Here is a 16,319-nt window from a genome sequence, read left to right as displayed (position 1 = left end):
TATGATGGTTGGCCTGCTGCTATGTTTCTTGATCTTTCCCAGCATTGTTTTCATGCTTGTTATAGGCTCAGTTCTATGGCTAAGACAACAAGAGGCAATTTTGCTTCTTGTGTCATTTTACTTTCTATTTAGCCATGACACCCAGGTGGATTGCTCAGGTCACTAAAAATGTCTACAGTTTGGGTTTTCTGTGCTTGCCACCTCTTCCCACTGAGAGGTCCTTACACCATTGTGCATGGTTGTATCATGCCACCAGCTCTGCTGGAGACTGCTCTAGTCTGGGCATCACAAGCTCTCTTCTTTCCTGATGTGGTACTACCCATGCAGTCTCTCCTATTCATGCTGCCAGATGTATTGCTGTGGACCACAAATTGTGGGGTACAAGCATTGTATGTGCTGTAGAAGTGCAGGAAACCCCTGCTAAGCATTAGGTGGCAAACAACCCCTTCAGGGACTGGTCTTTCTTTGCCCAGCACAAAGCGCAAGGAGTTTCCCCCGTCACACCGCTGCTGGCAAATGAAAGGGATTAGTGTTGATTTGTTGGCCTTGTGCCTGGCATTGCCACAGCTGAACACTCCCAGACAGAGACCTACATGCAGGTAAAACGCTTGGCTTTGCTACCACTACACAATGTTCAGGCCAGAGTCATGCCAGGGTCCATGCTAACAGCCTGGATGCCGAAATCTGGTCCCTTATCCTGTCCCTGTTTACTGTATCCATGGAGATATGGCTTAAGTGCATCACTGCTGAATAACCAGATAAGGGATGCACAGCTGGTCACATCAGACAGAGGACATGACCCTTCCCGAGGAGAAGGGAGAAAGGACTAAGAAGGATCCTTCGCAGTCAACCAATGCGTCATTAAGCAGGAGACTTTATCCCTTCAAGTCCAGGGCTTCAGGAACTGTCGGGAGCAATGAGGATGTTGTTATCTCACCATTCCTGTTATATTTTTGGAGCCCTGTTACACTGACCCATTGTTTTCTGAGAGGGGGAAAAATCTCTTTTTGAAGTGCAATGTTTTTAGAGCTTGGTAATCAGCTGAAAGCTGGGTTTCAGGGCTAGGGAGAGACACAGCAACTCTTTGCTATCTTCCCTGAATAATTCCAGGTTAGGGGAGAAGACGGAAATACTAATTTATTTTAAGTTTCCCTTCTTGTCATAGAGAAAAAAAAAGCCAGAAAGAGAATGTGAGCGATGAGAAACTGCAGATTTTTCCATGCAAGCTAAAGCCAGAAGGGCTGTGCCTTGGAGTTGGGTGCGGAAACAGGGCAGGCGTTGGAGGATTTTCCCCTCCGAGCTTGAAAAGAATCAAGAAGTTGGCTGGCTGGTCTTGAATAACCCCTCCTGAGCCTGCGAAAGCCGGTCCTGAATTCTTCATCAGAGCTGAAAATACCAGCCTCCCCCATCCTTTCTTCTCCACCCTTTCCTCCACGACATCGCAGCACCCCAGCCCGGTGGTGTGGCTCTCTCAAGGATGCTGTTCAGCATCCTTCACAGCCAGGAGCAGGGCATGGGCTGCCAGTGCTTGTGGTGCCAGGCTCCATGGCCAGTGACGTGCTGTCTGAGCAGTTCTGATATAAACAGAATGTCCTTGGGACCGGCACAGTCGAAATACACTGAGGAAGCTCCCACACCTCCCCTTGATAGCGTGTTTTCCATACACTGGCCTCCTGCCACTAGCAGGTTCTCCAGATTCGGGGCCACCAGTATTGCCAGCAATGAGCTAAACTAAACCTTCCACTGTAGCATCATCCTTCTAGATCAATGGTGTTATCTCGGCTTGGGTCTTGGCGATGCTCGCACACCCAAAGTGAGTTCTTCTCACCCCGTGCTGTAAATTAAAGCCAAGATTCACACATTTAATTTTGGGGTAGAGTTTTTTCCTCATTTGGGTTGGGCCAATGAAAAATTGCCTTTTTCCTTTGTGCAGCTCAGATCTGGCCCCACTGTACATAAAAAGCCATGTGTTCCCAGCAGGATTCAGCCCTTCCAAGGCCTACCCTGCAGCCAAATCTGATCTACATATTTACAAGCTTGTAAACAGGACGGGGCGGGTGAGTTCACATTCTTAGAAAACCAAGTGCAGAGAAAAGAACTTCTGAGTTGGAAAAACAAAGAGTAGTCTTGGGTCCGACCCAGCAAACACAGTGGTTTTTCCAAGTCTTGGATGACTTGCTTGAGAATCATTCCCCTCCATCCTTTTCTACAGGATTTCCCAAACTTGCTCTTTAGTTGGAAAAAACTCACATTCTCAATGCTTCTGAACAGAGTGAAGGAGACAGCTTGATAGAAAGAGACATTTTCTTTTGGAAGTGAGTTGAAAGCAGGCTTTTCTTTGAAGTAGCCAGAGGGGAACAGCAATTGCTTGCAAGGGAAGGCTTAAGGAAGCTACCAAAAGGAGTAGCACAGAAGAAGCCAGTTGGGGTGTTCACTACAAAGTGCCATTGTTTCTGCCAATAAATGTAAGAACCAGGAGCTAGAAGAGTGGTCTCCAAGTCTTGATGGTCCATGAAGGCTTGGTAAATGGTTCATGGAAAACTAGAGTATAAGGGACCAATCCAGTCTGCAAGAAAATGATGAGGATTAACAGGTTTTGGTTCATAAAAGTTGGAGAACCACTGGTTTATACCTTGTGCTATGTCCATTCAGTATTTATAGATACAGAAGCAGAGAGCTTTTGTGGCAAGGGATGAAGAAGCATTTTTGCTAACTTGCAGAAGAAGTTTTGATATCACATTAAATATACGTGTCAAAGGAGTTATCACAGGGCTAAGTGCTTCTAGTAACTTACCGCCTTGCTTAGAAGTTTGTTATTGCTTCTCTTGTGGTGATATATAGGGTTTTCTCAAGTAGATTATTGTGATGAATCTTCAGCTAACCCTCCAAAGTCCCTTTTAGCACCTCTCTTCCTTGGTTATTGGGGTTTATTCTTAGTTCGGTATGGATTTAGGTGAGTTCTCTGCCCTCTATATACAATATTTTTATCTCTCTAAATAATAACGCAGATGATCATGAAGTTCTGATTGACTTTTAGGAGTAGTCAATGAAAATAACATCAACAAAGAAGGTCATGCAATGTTTCCTAATATTGATTAGATGTTAAATTAACGCAACCTCTCCCATCATCTGTCCCTTCTACAGTTTGCAAACTCCATCCAACCAGGAGCATTGATTCTTTCCTCTATTTATCCCAGGCTTTGAAAGCTAACCCCTGTAGGATGGTTTCAGAGTATATCAGGATAGTGTCTGAGCTGGTTGGTCACCCACTGATGTGCCTGGGCAAAAGATGGAAACTCAGATCCATTGGATTACCAATAGAAGCTAGTTGGGACCTCAAAGAAGTAGAAATTCTCCCATAAGCCACACACCTCCTTCTACAGGAGGTTTTGGACAGACAGGGATGTGAAGGCTATATTCCTAACCAGCCCTACAATGAATTTTGCCTCCTTTCCTGAGAAATCCCACATGAGAATTTACTTTCCCAAGTAATCTTGCAGCCCACCGTAAGGGAACAGAAACCTGCGGCAAGCACTGATGATAGTGATGTCCTGTGTTGCTGGGTGGCTTGTACTTGTGTCTCCTAGAAAGGGATCACTTGAGGCAATTCTTCATGTCACACAGTGAGGAGAGGAAGACTTTTGGGGGTGATCCACTGCCCCCACAATCCAGCTGGAACAAGACTCCAAAGCAAGGAGTTAATAGCAGCCAATCTTCCTTGCTTCTCTGTGCATAAAAGCACCAGATTAAAGGTGGTTTTGGCTCCAGCACTGACTTGGCACAGCACAGGTTTGCTTGGGAGATGGATATGTCAAAGCCCAAGGTAGTTTGTCACCAGTTGCATGAGATGCATTTTGCTGAGCTGGATTTGTGCTAGATTAAAAGCCACACGTCCAAGGCTTAATTCAGTAGCCTAAACACCATTCTCTAGTGCCATCTGAACCACTCCAGGGTCTCAGAGCCACCTGCACACATCTGGCTGATATGAGGCAATTTAGAATAGACCCACACCCTTTGTGAAACATTAACAGTAGATCAAGATACACTGGGGTGTCTAACACGGCTCTAGCCTCCTGTGTTTGACCAACCAAGTCACACCAGTGAGACAGGAATGCAAGCATTAGGAAGAGAAGAACATAGTCTCCTACTGCAAAGAGTTACTGTCAACCGAAAGAGAGCATTGTGCAAGCCAGCAGTAACGGACAAAGTTAACCAAGGCCAAGAACTTATATAGTTTGGTGTCATGCTGGCAAGCTCACACAGGACTTGAAGAAGCAACGTAGAATCACAGAGTGGTTTGGGTTGAAGGGACCTTAAAGCTCATCCAGCTCCAACCCCTGCCATGGGCAGGGACCCCTTCCACTGGAGCAGCTTGGTCCAAGCCCCTGTGTCCAACCTGGCCTTGAACACTGCCAGGGATGGGGCAGCCACAGCTTCTCTGGGCACCCTGTGCCAGCACCTCAGCACCCTCACAGTAAATAATTTCTTCCTTATCTCCAACCTGAACTTCCCCTGTTTCAGTTTGAACCCATCACCCCTTGTTCTATCACTACAGTCCCTGATGAAGAGCCCCTCTCCAGCATCCTTGTAGCCGCCTTCAAACACTGGAAGCTGCTCTAAGGTCTCCATGCAGCTTCTCTTCTTCAGGCTGAGCCCTGCAGTAAGAAAACATCTTTGCTTACTATTATTTACAACCTATGCCTATGGTTAGATTTCTGCCCATGAGATGTTCTACCTATGGCTTACTCCTGCTGCAGGTAACAGCTAGCCAGCTTGCCCATAAATGCTTCCCTTCCCCAAGAGCTGGTCATGCTGGCTGCATTACCCAGAAGTGTGCCTGAGATGCCATCATGCAGAGAATACTCTCAGCCTCAGATGCTGCAGGACCTTCACGCTCAGGAAGCCATGGGAATGCTCCTCTCTGACTGACACGCTGCTTTGTGCATTGCCCTGGAGGGAACCTAGCAACCCCACAAGGCCATTGTGTTCATCCCCATCCCGAGCCAGATGGAACATTTCTCTTCACAGCGTGTTTCCTCTGTTGAACCATACAGGGAAGAACCTCACTGTGGTCTCTGCCGTGCTCACTCTATAGCACATGGATTCCAGTCTTCCTTGCTTCTACACAGCAAGACCAGAGCTCTTGACATGCAACTGAGTTACCATGACTTCTTCCTTCTCTCAGGAGACTCTTATTCTCCATTAGCATCTGGCAAATAAGAACCTTCCTGAGATGTCCTTTTGAATTTGACAGATTGGCCAATCTTCCAGGTTTTTCTTATTATTGTTATTATTTTCCTAATTTTATTTATTTCCTTTTTCTGAGTCTCATGATTTAAAGATTCATTTTAAAATCCCCTTTGGGGCTGGAGTGAGACCCCAAATCTGAAGTCAGATTCACAAAAATCTGTGAATTATTCAGGAATAGGCAGTTGGATATACATATATCTTTCCCCAGCATAGGAAACATTGCAAAAATATCACCTTTAGGGGAATTTGTATTAAAAGCCAGATGAAAAAAGCCTACATCTTCATTTTGTGACTCCAAAGCCCATCTTACTGACCCTGCTGTGTTCAGCATTGTCTATGGCCCTGAATCTACTGCCCAGCCCTTCTTTTTGGAGGATGAACCAAGCAGCTAAAAAGGCAACCCCTGGGCAGGGCAGTATTGATAAGGTAATGGACAGCTTGGTTTTAGGGCATGGTGAAGGCAATGTCTAACACCAAGCTTGGAGGTCCCAGCCTTCTATACAGTCTCCTTTCAACACTGAACCAGACACACTCTTCACCACAGAGCAAGAGCACCCATGATGATAAGTGGCCCACTATTAATGATCAGTAGCAGCTCTCAGACAGAGCCCAGGTCCTGGCTTCACAACAGGCATGATAAAGCTGATGTGCCAGCATTGCCTTCCACAGTGTGAAAAGATGTTTGGTTCTCCTCTTCGTTCTCTCACAAAAGCATTGCCTTAACCATCTTCAAAACCTTGTAATTCACACCCACATGAAACAGTAGCCATGGATAGCTGTAGTCTATACCCTTGAGAAGCTGTGGCACCATCTCAGCAAGATCTCATAGCATAGCTCCTGGAAGGCAGCACACCTACCATGACTGTGCATCAGGCCAGCACATGGGCATCTCAGTGCCCATACAGAGTCACCCACTAGCAGCACTCGTTGCTCCTTTTGGTGGTATTAGTGTGTGCTGCAGGGGCAGTTTCTCCTTGCAGACCTTGCTCATGGGTGTCTACAGCTTTTAAAGTTTCATGTCTAATTTTGGTACTAATGCTGAAGCAGAGTCCTGCTTTCATGGGTTGCCATGGTCCAAGGTGCCTCATTCTCTGTGGTATTCACCACAGGAGCATAGTTGAAGGGAATCCGTTCTTGGCTCTTCTACAGACCCAGAGCTCTATTTGTCTATACATCAACCCCTCTGCAGTAGCAGACAACAATCCCTTAATTATTCCTTTATTATCTTGAGCACAACTTTCTTCTTTATACATCCCGAATGAAAGATATTCAGTATACCCAGGGCAATGAAGCTTTGTGTGTAGTGCTAACACGGGACATTCAGGTCCTTGGAAAGAGAACGCAATAAATGTAGTGACCTTCTGGGGATTCACCACTGCTGCTTTCAGCACTGTGTCCCCTAATGAAAGGTCAATGTCCTCCCAAGAAACCTGGTACACTGAACCTTTTATGGATCCCCTCGCCCACCTACATAAGCACATTCCCAATGGTATCCAGCAAATAAGTTTAGCTACAGCTTGCTCAGGAGCCAAGCTAACTTCTAGGGGTTAGTTACACTGCTGAAACTAAAGCAACAAGGAAATAGAGAACAAAAGAGCCAATTTATGGTCACAATCCCCCCTAGCAAGGGTTGTAGAGCAGAGTGGAGCAGACTAAGTCCTTCATAGCAGCTGGCCCGAAGCCTTTCTTGGGCCCCATGCAGTCTCCCAATGGTCCTACAACATAATTACTCCCTGGTGGTGTCGTGAGTCTCTGGAAGAGCAGGGGGTGCTGTGTGGCAGCCCACCAGAGTGGATCTGCCCTCTGAAACACATGGTTTGCATTGCACGCCCTGTGATGTGGTGTAAGGGCATATGGAGGTGATTAAGGATGCTGGGACAATGTCAGAGGGCTGCGTAGTGGGGTCCTTATGGCTTTTTGCGAATGGTCTCTGAAGTGAGCTATTCCCTGGACCAAATTCATCTGGAGAGGTCTAGCTGGGCCATGCTAAGCTGTACACAATCCAAGACTAGCTAGGTTTCTGTTAGATATTAGTGTAGATGTACCTGTGTGGCTCTTCACTATGTCACTCTTCACCACTATGGCAGGCTCAGAGATGAAACTCTTCCAGTGATGAAAGTCCTGTCCTGCACAGGAGAGAAACTGATGCATGAGAAGTTTTGGCAACTCCTCCTAAGAGAGGAGACCAATGACATTAAGGGTGAAATCCATCAAGAGTAACTCTGGATGCCCATGAGCCAGGAGTCTGAGACCTTCTTAGATGCCTAAATTCAAACAGGTGGTTCACAAAAGACCCAGAGTTTTCAGGGTTTTGATGCCTCAGAAACATCCTCATGGCAATGATTCCCATCAGAGGTCCAGATTCATGGGGTTGCTTTGAGAAAAGCTCCAGCGTGAGCTTTAATGGGAATGAAGTGAAGGGGAATGAAGTGAAGAGGAATGAAGAGCAATTTCAGTCAAGTCCTGTTGATGTGCTGCAACTTAGAGGAAAGCTTTGGAGACATCACTAGGACTGTACTGCCTAGAGGTTAGGGGCCAGTTTGGTTTGGGGACCATGAATTAGACCACTAAATGATCAAAACAAGGCTCTACTGCATTATCCTTCTGTCGTTGCCAGGCAAGCCACATTCAGACTTCAGCTTTGAGATCCTGCTTGAGAGTGTTGGTGTTTTCCATAGCTCTTCATCCCCTCCCAGTCTGGTCTCTCCTGCTTTTGCAACCACCCCATCACACCACAGGCTGCCCTCACTCCCCATGGGGCCCCTGCATTCCAGATATGCACATCCTACCATGGGCTTTGACGTGGCCAGGGAAAGCCTCTCCATCCATCAACCTGGGACAATGCAACACTGCTGAGAAGGTCAGAAATAAGCAGGGAGGGATGGTTTACCCCTGGTTTTGGCCAGATCAGGGTGCAGAAGTTGGATCAAGCCAACTGGTAGGACAAGGGGCGATGGGTTCAAACTGAAACAGGGGAAGTTCAGATTGGAGATAAGGAAGAAGCTCTTCCATGTGAGGGTGCAGAGGTGCTGGAACAGGGTGCCCCATCCCTGGCAGTGTTCAAGGTCAGGATGAAGGGGCTTGGAGCAAGCTTCTCTAGTGGAAGGGGTCCCTGCCCGTGGCAGGGATTGGAACTGGATGAGCTTTGAGGTCCCTCCCAACCCAAACCATTCTACAATTCTATAATTCTCTGGTTAAGCAGGCATTCTGTGCACATTGAGGCATGCAGGCAGCTCACTGCAGCTTTCATTGGCATGATGGAAGCTGTCACTTATCTGTGACACTGTTTATGCGGTAAGCTGAAAGGATCACAGGCCTGAGGAATTCCGCCTGATATCCCAACACCATCGTCCCACGGGGAAAACACTGGAGTCACTGTGAACGTGCTGTCCTCTTCCCCACGCCAAGCAGCTCTTGGATCCATCCTGGGAGGGCAGTGAACTCCCTCATTGCTCCAAGACACACCATTAGCTGCAAGGAGGTGTTAACCCTCTAGGGACCCTGACAATGTACAGCGGAGGTGGTCATAGAATCACAAAATGGTTTGTGTTGAAGGGACCTTAAAGCTCCTCCAGTTCCAACCCCTGCCACAGGCAGGGACACCTTCCACTAGAGCAGGTTGCTCCAAGCCCCTGTGTCCAGCCTGGCCTTGAGCACTGCCAGGGATGGAGCTGGTCAACAGCAGATGGAGGAGAAGGTCAGGAAAGACTGGTCAGAAGCTCAGGCTCCCAGTCCCACACATAGGCAGAAATCAATGCTAATGTCCAGCCCATCCTCCCATAGCTTGGCAGCTGCGTCAGGGAGCTTGTCCACCATGGGAGCCTGGGAAGGAGCTGGCAAGGAAGGATGCAAGCTGGATGATGACTGTAAAGTGGCAGCTTATGATTACTTTGGACTAGATTTAATTAATTTATTTTATGAGAACCAGAAGAAAAGAACAAAGAAAATCACCCTTTCTTTGGCCAGGAGAGCCCACAGTGAGCTTCAGCAGCTACAGTACCTCCTGCACCAGGGTTTTTCCTATACCAGCTGAAATTCTCTTAGCTTGCTGCTCTAATACATCCTGAGGGAGTCCTCAGAGCCCTCCTGACCTTTGAGGCCACATCCAGGAGAAGTTTGGGTGATGGAACACCTATGGCCTAATCCTACACATGGATTTCTGGACCTTCCTTACTCAAGAACAGATTGGTTTGCACCTTGGGCAGATTTTCCTCTTTTCCATGAATTTTGCAATCATTTTTTAACATCAACAGTCATGCGGCAGCAGGGACATCCCCAGCTGAGCAGCACACTGTGAGATGAACTCTTCTTCTTTGCTTTTAACCTACCGCCCATAGTCTCCATCTCCTGTGATGCTGCTTGCTGTGGAAAGGCAGTGAATAATAGATTTTTAAACAGGAGAAGTTTAGATTGGATCTAAGGAAGAAATTCTTTACTGTGAGGGTGGTGAGGCACTGGAATGGGTTGCCCAGGGAGGTTGTGAATGCTCCATCCCTGGCGGTGTTCAAGGCCAGGTTGGACAGAGCCTTGGGTGCCATGGTTTAGTGTGAGGTGTCCCTGCCCATGGCAGGGGGGTTGGAACTGGATGATCTTAAGGTCCTTTCCAACCCTAACTATTCTATGATTCTATGATTTCTATTTACCTTCTCCATGGCATTCCACCAACACCTGCAAGGTCCAACTCTCCGTAAACTGTTACTGTCCAGGGACTGATACAAAGCTATCCTGATAAGGATAAAGGGTTCCTAATACAAAGCCCACCCCAAGCAATAGCAAAGCCCCTTGTCAGTGTGAACAATCCTGCTTGTCCTCACATTCCCCATATTCCCAATGGGACAGCACTGGGGCATGACTTTGGCACGTTGTTTTTCCCACCTGCTATCACGCCTGCAGCATTTCTGTGCCATGGACTCTAGTACATGCTCTAAAGCAGGGACCTTTTAAAACAAGGATGCCCTTGCCAACTGCAGCACAAAGCAAGCCTGCTCACAGATTCTGGCTGCATACTGGGAGCCAGGGCCAGAATTTAGCTTGGACTCAGTCCATTTTCATTTGTGCATTTGTCTTTTCTTCTCGTTTTGCTTTATTTTTTGGAGGGCCGAACACTGGGACCAGCAACTCTCCAAACAATCCAAGTGATATCACCTTCGAGTGAGTCATGGGGAGGGCAGGGTGGAGAAGTGCAGGCAAGGAAAGATCATGAGATTGTGCTAAGTCAAACAAGCTAAAAAATAAATGGGATGTGTGTTTGGATATGTGGAGGGGAGATTGCATCCTGCATCCATTCTCAGCCAACGCAGGGTGCAACAGTGGTGGGGACAATTTCCATGGCTTCAGAGGTGTGCACCTGGATGGTTTTGCCCCACGTGTGAGTAGAGTGATATTAACTAGGGGAAAAAATGCATAGGCACACAAAGAGCATATCAACACATATGCCCTGTGCACACACACGGTAAGGACAGCAAATAAATCACTCTTTTGCTTTCACTTCCGAGCACATACTTTATCGGCTCAGTTTTGGCACCACCAGGAGAATGAAATCCAATCTTCAGCTCATGTTTGGTCTGAGGTCAGTCTCTTCACACAGTGCAGGACGGTTTTCCCTGAGCTCATCTGCAGCTTTCTTAATTTCTTAGTGATCCTGAAGGTAATTCTCTCGGGTTACAACAGGACCTGCAGCTGATGCTCAGACCCAGCTCTGTCACTAGGATTCAGGCTTTGAAAGATGTGGAATGAACTTCTATAAACTGATGAAAGTTACAAAGGCTCCAAATTGACTTTCAAGCCCCCAGAAGTATTAGAATCATAGAATAGTTAGAGTTGGAAAGGACCTTAAGAGCATCTAGTTCCAATCCCCTGTCATGGGCAGAGACACCAGACACTAAACCATGTCATTTATCAGAAGACAAAGTCTTCAGCAGGATCTCATAAGCCAACATGGAGTCATCTCAACAAGGCAGTGGAGAATACAAAGGAAGAGGCTCTACACCCTATCCTATGTGATAGCATCCTACATTGAGATACAACCAGGATCCTCCATCCACCAGGAGAACAAGCATCACTGGGTGATCAGTCAGGGTGGAGAAGGTTCACCTCGGAGGGTCTGCCCCTACTCCCCAGGCTGCCTCTGTGTTAAACATGTGGATTTGATTAGGTTGGATGTTGAAGCAGAACAAAGGCAAGCCAAGTCTCTGTTGTCTTTTCCCTGTGAGGGCTCTGGGGTCCCAGATGCTCCAGCATGGCAGGGGGTTGCTGGGCCCCAGCACATATACTGCATGTATTGTCAGTGCTTGCCACACCAAGACCATCCCATGGGTGGATGTCCCCAAGGTGTGTGTCACCACCTCCTCCTTTGGAAAGCACACCAAGCTTTGACCACGTGTAGAGCTGGATGCCCAAGAGAGGTGTCCAGAGGGCTGATTATGAGTGAGCAGGAAGAGCTCCTCTTTGAAACAAGACCAGGTTTCACAAATCTCTATTATGTCACAGTCCTGCAATACTTGTTCTTCCCATTCTTTGATACTGCCCTGTTCTGGCTTTGATGCTTTTGGGACCAGATCATCAAAAAGTGCTCTTACACTGAGATATCTAGTGCTGGTGCATCACTCTCTGCTCCTATACCTGAGGTTTTACTCATATTTTCTATTTCTGGACCTCAGACTCATCCAACTCCTCCTGAGCTATTCAAGTGCCCATTACTCCACACAGCCTTTCGTGCATCCTAGTAATATCTATCCTTTTACATAATAACTGTCAAAAAGCCCAGTCCAAAACCTCTCTGTCTCTCAAAATGCTGTCACATAATTGTGTATATGAAATCAAAAGCTAATTTCTTCCATTCTTTACTCATTCCCTACATAAGTCCCTTCAACTCTTCCTTACGCGCAGCCTCCCAGCGCATATCAAGAGTCGGATGCTCCACCATATACAAAGTTAGTAGCCAAGGACCTGTTCTGGGGGACCCCTTGCCTAGTTCTGTTCATCCCAGCGTGATCAAATGGTGAAACTATGGACGCACTCAGCACACGTTTCTTCCAGGAGGCACACTTATTTGCATGGTAATGAGGATGGCAATGAGCCCCTTGTCTTCAGATGCACACAAGGTTCTAGCCAGTGAAAACCAGTCAGAGCTGAACTTCAGAGAGTTCATAGAGTTGGGTTTTAAATCTTTTCAATTTGTGGTTTTTATCTGGACAAAGCTCGTACAACAGAAACTTCAAGGAGCTGCTAAACACTGGATGTGGTATTATTTCAGCGACCATCGGGCTGTTTAAGCAAGGACCAATCTCTTAAGTAGCCCGGCTCGAGCAGTAGTCGCTGGTCTCATTTCTAAAGGGATCCTTCTTTTATTTGCTTCGTTACCATAGCTTTTTGTTTTCTTTTCCTCGCTCTGAAAGTTGGAAAAATACTACATAAATCTGCAGCTCCTCTGAGAACCCAGTGTGTGCTGCAAGCAGGGCTCACAGCAATGCTGCCAAAGGGGTTATGGTGATTAATACCCTTTTCCAGTGGGGAAACTGAGGCACAAAACCTCTCCCTGACAAAGGAATGAAAAGGATTATGTGCTTAATGAAGTCCTTCACCTGTTCTGGCTCCAAACAATCACATTGAGCTATGGCAGGGTCAAGCTGGGACAACACAATGTCAGGACTGAGAGTCAGGGATTGCCTTGCAGAGAGCACAGGGTAGAGGCTGGTCCCAGGCAGGATGGAGAGGGAGAGTCTGAGCAGGGAAACAGACACATCCGCTACTGCCAAGACCTGAGATAGAATCACAGCACGGTTTGTGTTGGAAGGACGCTTAGAGTTCATCCAGCTCCAATCCCTGCCACGGGCAGGGACCCCTTCCACTGGAGCAGCTTGCTCCAAGCCCCTGTGTCCAACCTGGCCTTGAACACTGCCAGGGATGGGGCAGCCACAGCTTCTCTGGGCACCCTGGGCCAGTGCCTCAGCACCCTCACAATGGAGAGATGGATGAAAGGAATTGATACCAGGCTTGGGAAGCCACCATTGGTCCTCATTGCCCAAAGCATCAGATGGTGCTTGTAGGTCCAAAGTGGTGGGCTGGGGACAGTGCACAAAGTGGGGAGGCTCAAAGCCATGGTTGGATGAAGAGCAGAGGAGATGCTGTGTGCAGCACAAAGGGGGATTATCCCTAGCACCACTGGGGTGCTTAAAAGCTCCTGGCCAAACACTCAGGGGTGCTGTTCCTGCTTGGGATGTGGTGATTCAAGCAGCCTTGCACCAACCTATAAAGCTCACCACGGTCCCAGAAAGAATAAACCCCTTTAATCAAACACAACCAAGGTGGGATCATTGCCTCTACAAAACCAAACCCCGGTGCTATTGCTCTGTTCAAAAGCACAGGCTACACCACCAGAGGCTGCACATTTAACTGCAAATACCGTTCATTTCCGTGAAGGCCCCAGGTCTTGCCAGCACAGACATCAGTCCTGCTTATTGTCTTTATCCAGTGCCTCCTCAGCACATATTGACACCCAGTGTGTACTCCAGCCCTAAGACTTAGGTTGACCTTCAACATTCTGCATGGCTTCATCTATGCTTTCCTTCCTAACCATCAGTAAATGCTGATATCTATCTTCTCCCACATCCCCGTGATGGAGTAACCCACATATCTAACACTGAGTCTGGCTGCAATTTGGCCACTTTTTAGGGATGATTGTAAGGAAGCTCTGCTGAAAACAGTGCTCTGGGTTTCCTGGATGGTATTTTTCCTGCAGCAGTCAGCTTGGAGAGCTTTTATGCAGTGTCAGTCCCGAATTTCTTGTTCCTGGCACTTGTTTTACTGTTTTGACACCAGGCTTCTGAGCGCAGGGCAAACAATAACGATATCCAGAGCTAATGTTATTTACTAAAATACAAATTAATGCTCGGTCACATGGTGGCATGATTTGTCATCCAGCTAAAATTACAAGGAATTAAGGCTGAGTCAGAAAGTTATTTCAGATGGGAGTGAGGAATGCTGAGAGCAATGGGGCCATGCGGGAGCAACACTGACATCTTCTGGCTGCAGGAAACACCTCCTGCTTTTCCATCAAGGAAAACCCATCAGGAACCTCCAGCACTAAAGCATAAATAGGGGTTGGAGTGGATCAAGAGTTTCCAAGTAGCAGGTATGAGTTTGGAGTGGTGGATCTGAGCGCACTTTAACAGTCTACATTAGCATCAGTATGGAATTTGAACAGAGGGTGTGTGACATTGATGACCCAAAATACATACAGGAGATGAAGAGGTGTTGCTCTTCCACCTGTGAGGGTGACAGGGCTGTATCCACTCTTTTGCATTGCAGGGTGAACTGTGCAGTGCAACAGATAGGAAAAGAAGGTACCAAGAATCGATCCATGCAAAAAAGCCAATCAACAATTTTCTGTCTTATCTGGAATGGGACGGGGCCTATTGGCCTTGTGCTGATAATCCAGGGAGGCATGGGGACCACTGAACCTGTTCCCCAATGTGATGCCCTCATCCGCTTCTCTAAGGTCTCAGAAAGCAGCCTGGCACATAAGCATGGAAGATACCTCTTGGGTACGAGTAACCTGCAGCAGTTCAGAGCAGGATGGCTGAGCCCACGGTGATGCAAACAACTTTGGCCATGGGGCTGTTGAGTCCTGCACCAGGACCTTCTCCCCTAGAGTGGATCCCCTTCAAAACATGGTGTGTGTTGGACTGGGGAGGGTGGTAGCTGGATGGTTATCTGGAGATGGTATGAGAAAAGTCCTCCATCCCCAGCCCTCACAAGTATTCTTCACAAGTATTGTGCAGCTTGTGAAAAAATTACCAGCCTCCCTCCAAGCTGCATGTGATTGCCATGATGGCTCACAGATGTGTTTGAGGGTTCTGGGTCCATTGCTAGCAGCCTTTTTACAGTGGGGACTAGGAGACTCCTGCCAAAGACATAGTATTACTCATTCTTATCACTTTAGGGTTGATGCCTTGCAGTCCTGCAGTGGCCAGGTCTTCACTGTGGTTGTAACAGCATTGCTAGGCAAGGACCTAATGTCAGAATCACATCTTTTCCACAGGTCTCTCCTCTTCCAGACTGCTCTGACCATACCCTGCACCGCCATCCCCTTCCCCTTCCTCTAACCATATTTCTTTTCATCTCTACCAAGGTTCTTTCTTCCCATCTCTGAAGCCCTCCGAAGTTGTCTTCAAGGTCATCTTCTGGCTGGGATACTTCAATAGCTGCGTGAACCCCATCATCTACCCGTGCTCCAGCAAAGAGTTCAAGCGAGCTTTCATCAGGCTGCTCAAGTGCCAATGCCACCGCAGAAGAAGACCCATATGGCGCGTCTATGACCACCACTGGAGAGGGGCCTCCATGAACAGCTCAGTGCAAGACTCTGAGACAGACCTGAGGCCCAGGATTAACACCCTGAACAGCTCGTTCCTATTTAACTCCTCCTTGCAGGAGAGACCCAGTAAAAGGCGAACACTCAGCTTCAAGGGCTGGAAAATGCTCACTCCTTTCCAGAAACCAGCATCCACCCAACTGAAGGAGAAGATGAACAGCCTTTCCAACAAAATCCGGGGGGGCTCCAGCAAAGGAGGGGTGACAGCCACCTACAAAACAGAGGTGGAGTCTGTCTCCATCGGGATCCCTCATGACTTCACGGAAACCATTGACTATCAAACCTATGACTTAACAGACTGCTGCGGGCTGAGAGAAACAGATATTTGAAGCCACTGGGACAGCTTTTGGTGGTTTCTTTAGAGGTATCTAGCAGGAAGGTGAAGGGATACCATCTGTGGGTCTGTCAGGTGGGCTGGAAGCAGCAATCAGGTATAAAATGCGGTTGCCCAAAGGTTATCAAAGCATCCCCCACGCAGAGGTCAGCTCCTTCTGTGGGATCATGGGTTCCTCAAATAAGAGCCAGTGGCACATCCCATTTTAACGAGCCGCAATGGGAGAGGAAGATGTGGGGTGGATATGGCCTTAGGACAAGAGCTGTTTCCTCCAGTGGATGGTTATCTTTGACTCTGGGAAGAAGCTGCGCTATGAAGGGAAACCAGGATGTCTACTTTGCCTTAAAAACACCACCATCAAAT

The 16,319-nt window shown here is 47.6% G+C and overlaps 1 protein-coding gene across 1 annotated transcript in view; it reads left to right on the top strand.

Moving 5' to 3' along the window:
* Positions 1–15,951, top strand: part of ADRA1D (adrenoceptor alpha 1D) — a gene marked incomplete at both ends in the record, with an annotated part of 47,958 nt that extends 32,007 nt beyond the window's left edge. The window contains one exon of the mRNA XM_080613253.1: positions 15,383–15,951. Within this exon, the coding sequence (XP_080469379.1) occupies positions 15,383–15,951 (569 nt within the window). The remainder of the gene's footprint in view (positions 1–15,382) is intronic.
* Between the last annotated feature and the right edge of the window lie 368 nt (positions 15,952–16,319).

The sequence above is a fragment of the Psittacula echo genome (assembly GCF_963264785.1).
Source record: "Psittacula echo genome assembly, chromosome: 1".
NCBI classification, from domain to species: Eukaryota; Metazoa; Chordata; class Aves; order Psittaciformes; family Psittacidae; genus Psittacula; species Psittacula echo.
The sequence above is the reverse complement of the archived record's forward strand: the minus strand, read 5'-3'. Positions and strand labels throughout refer to the sequence as shown.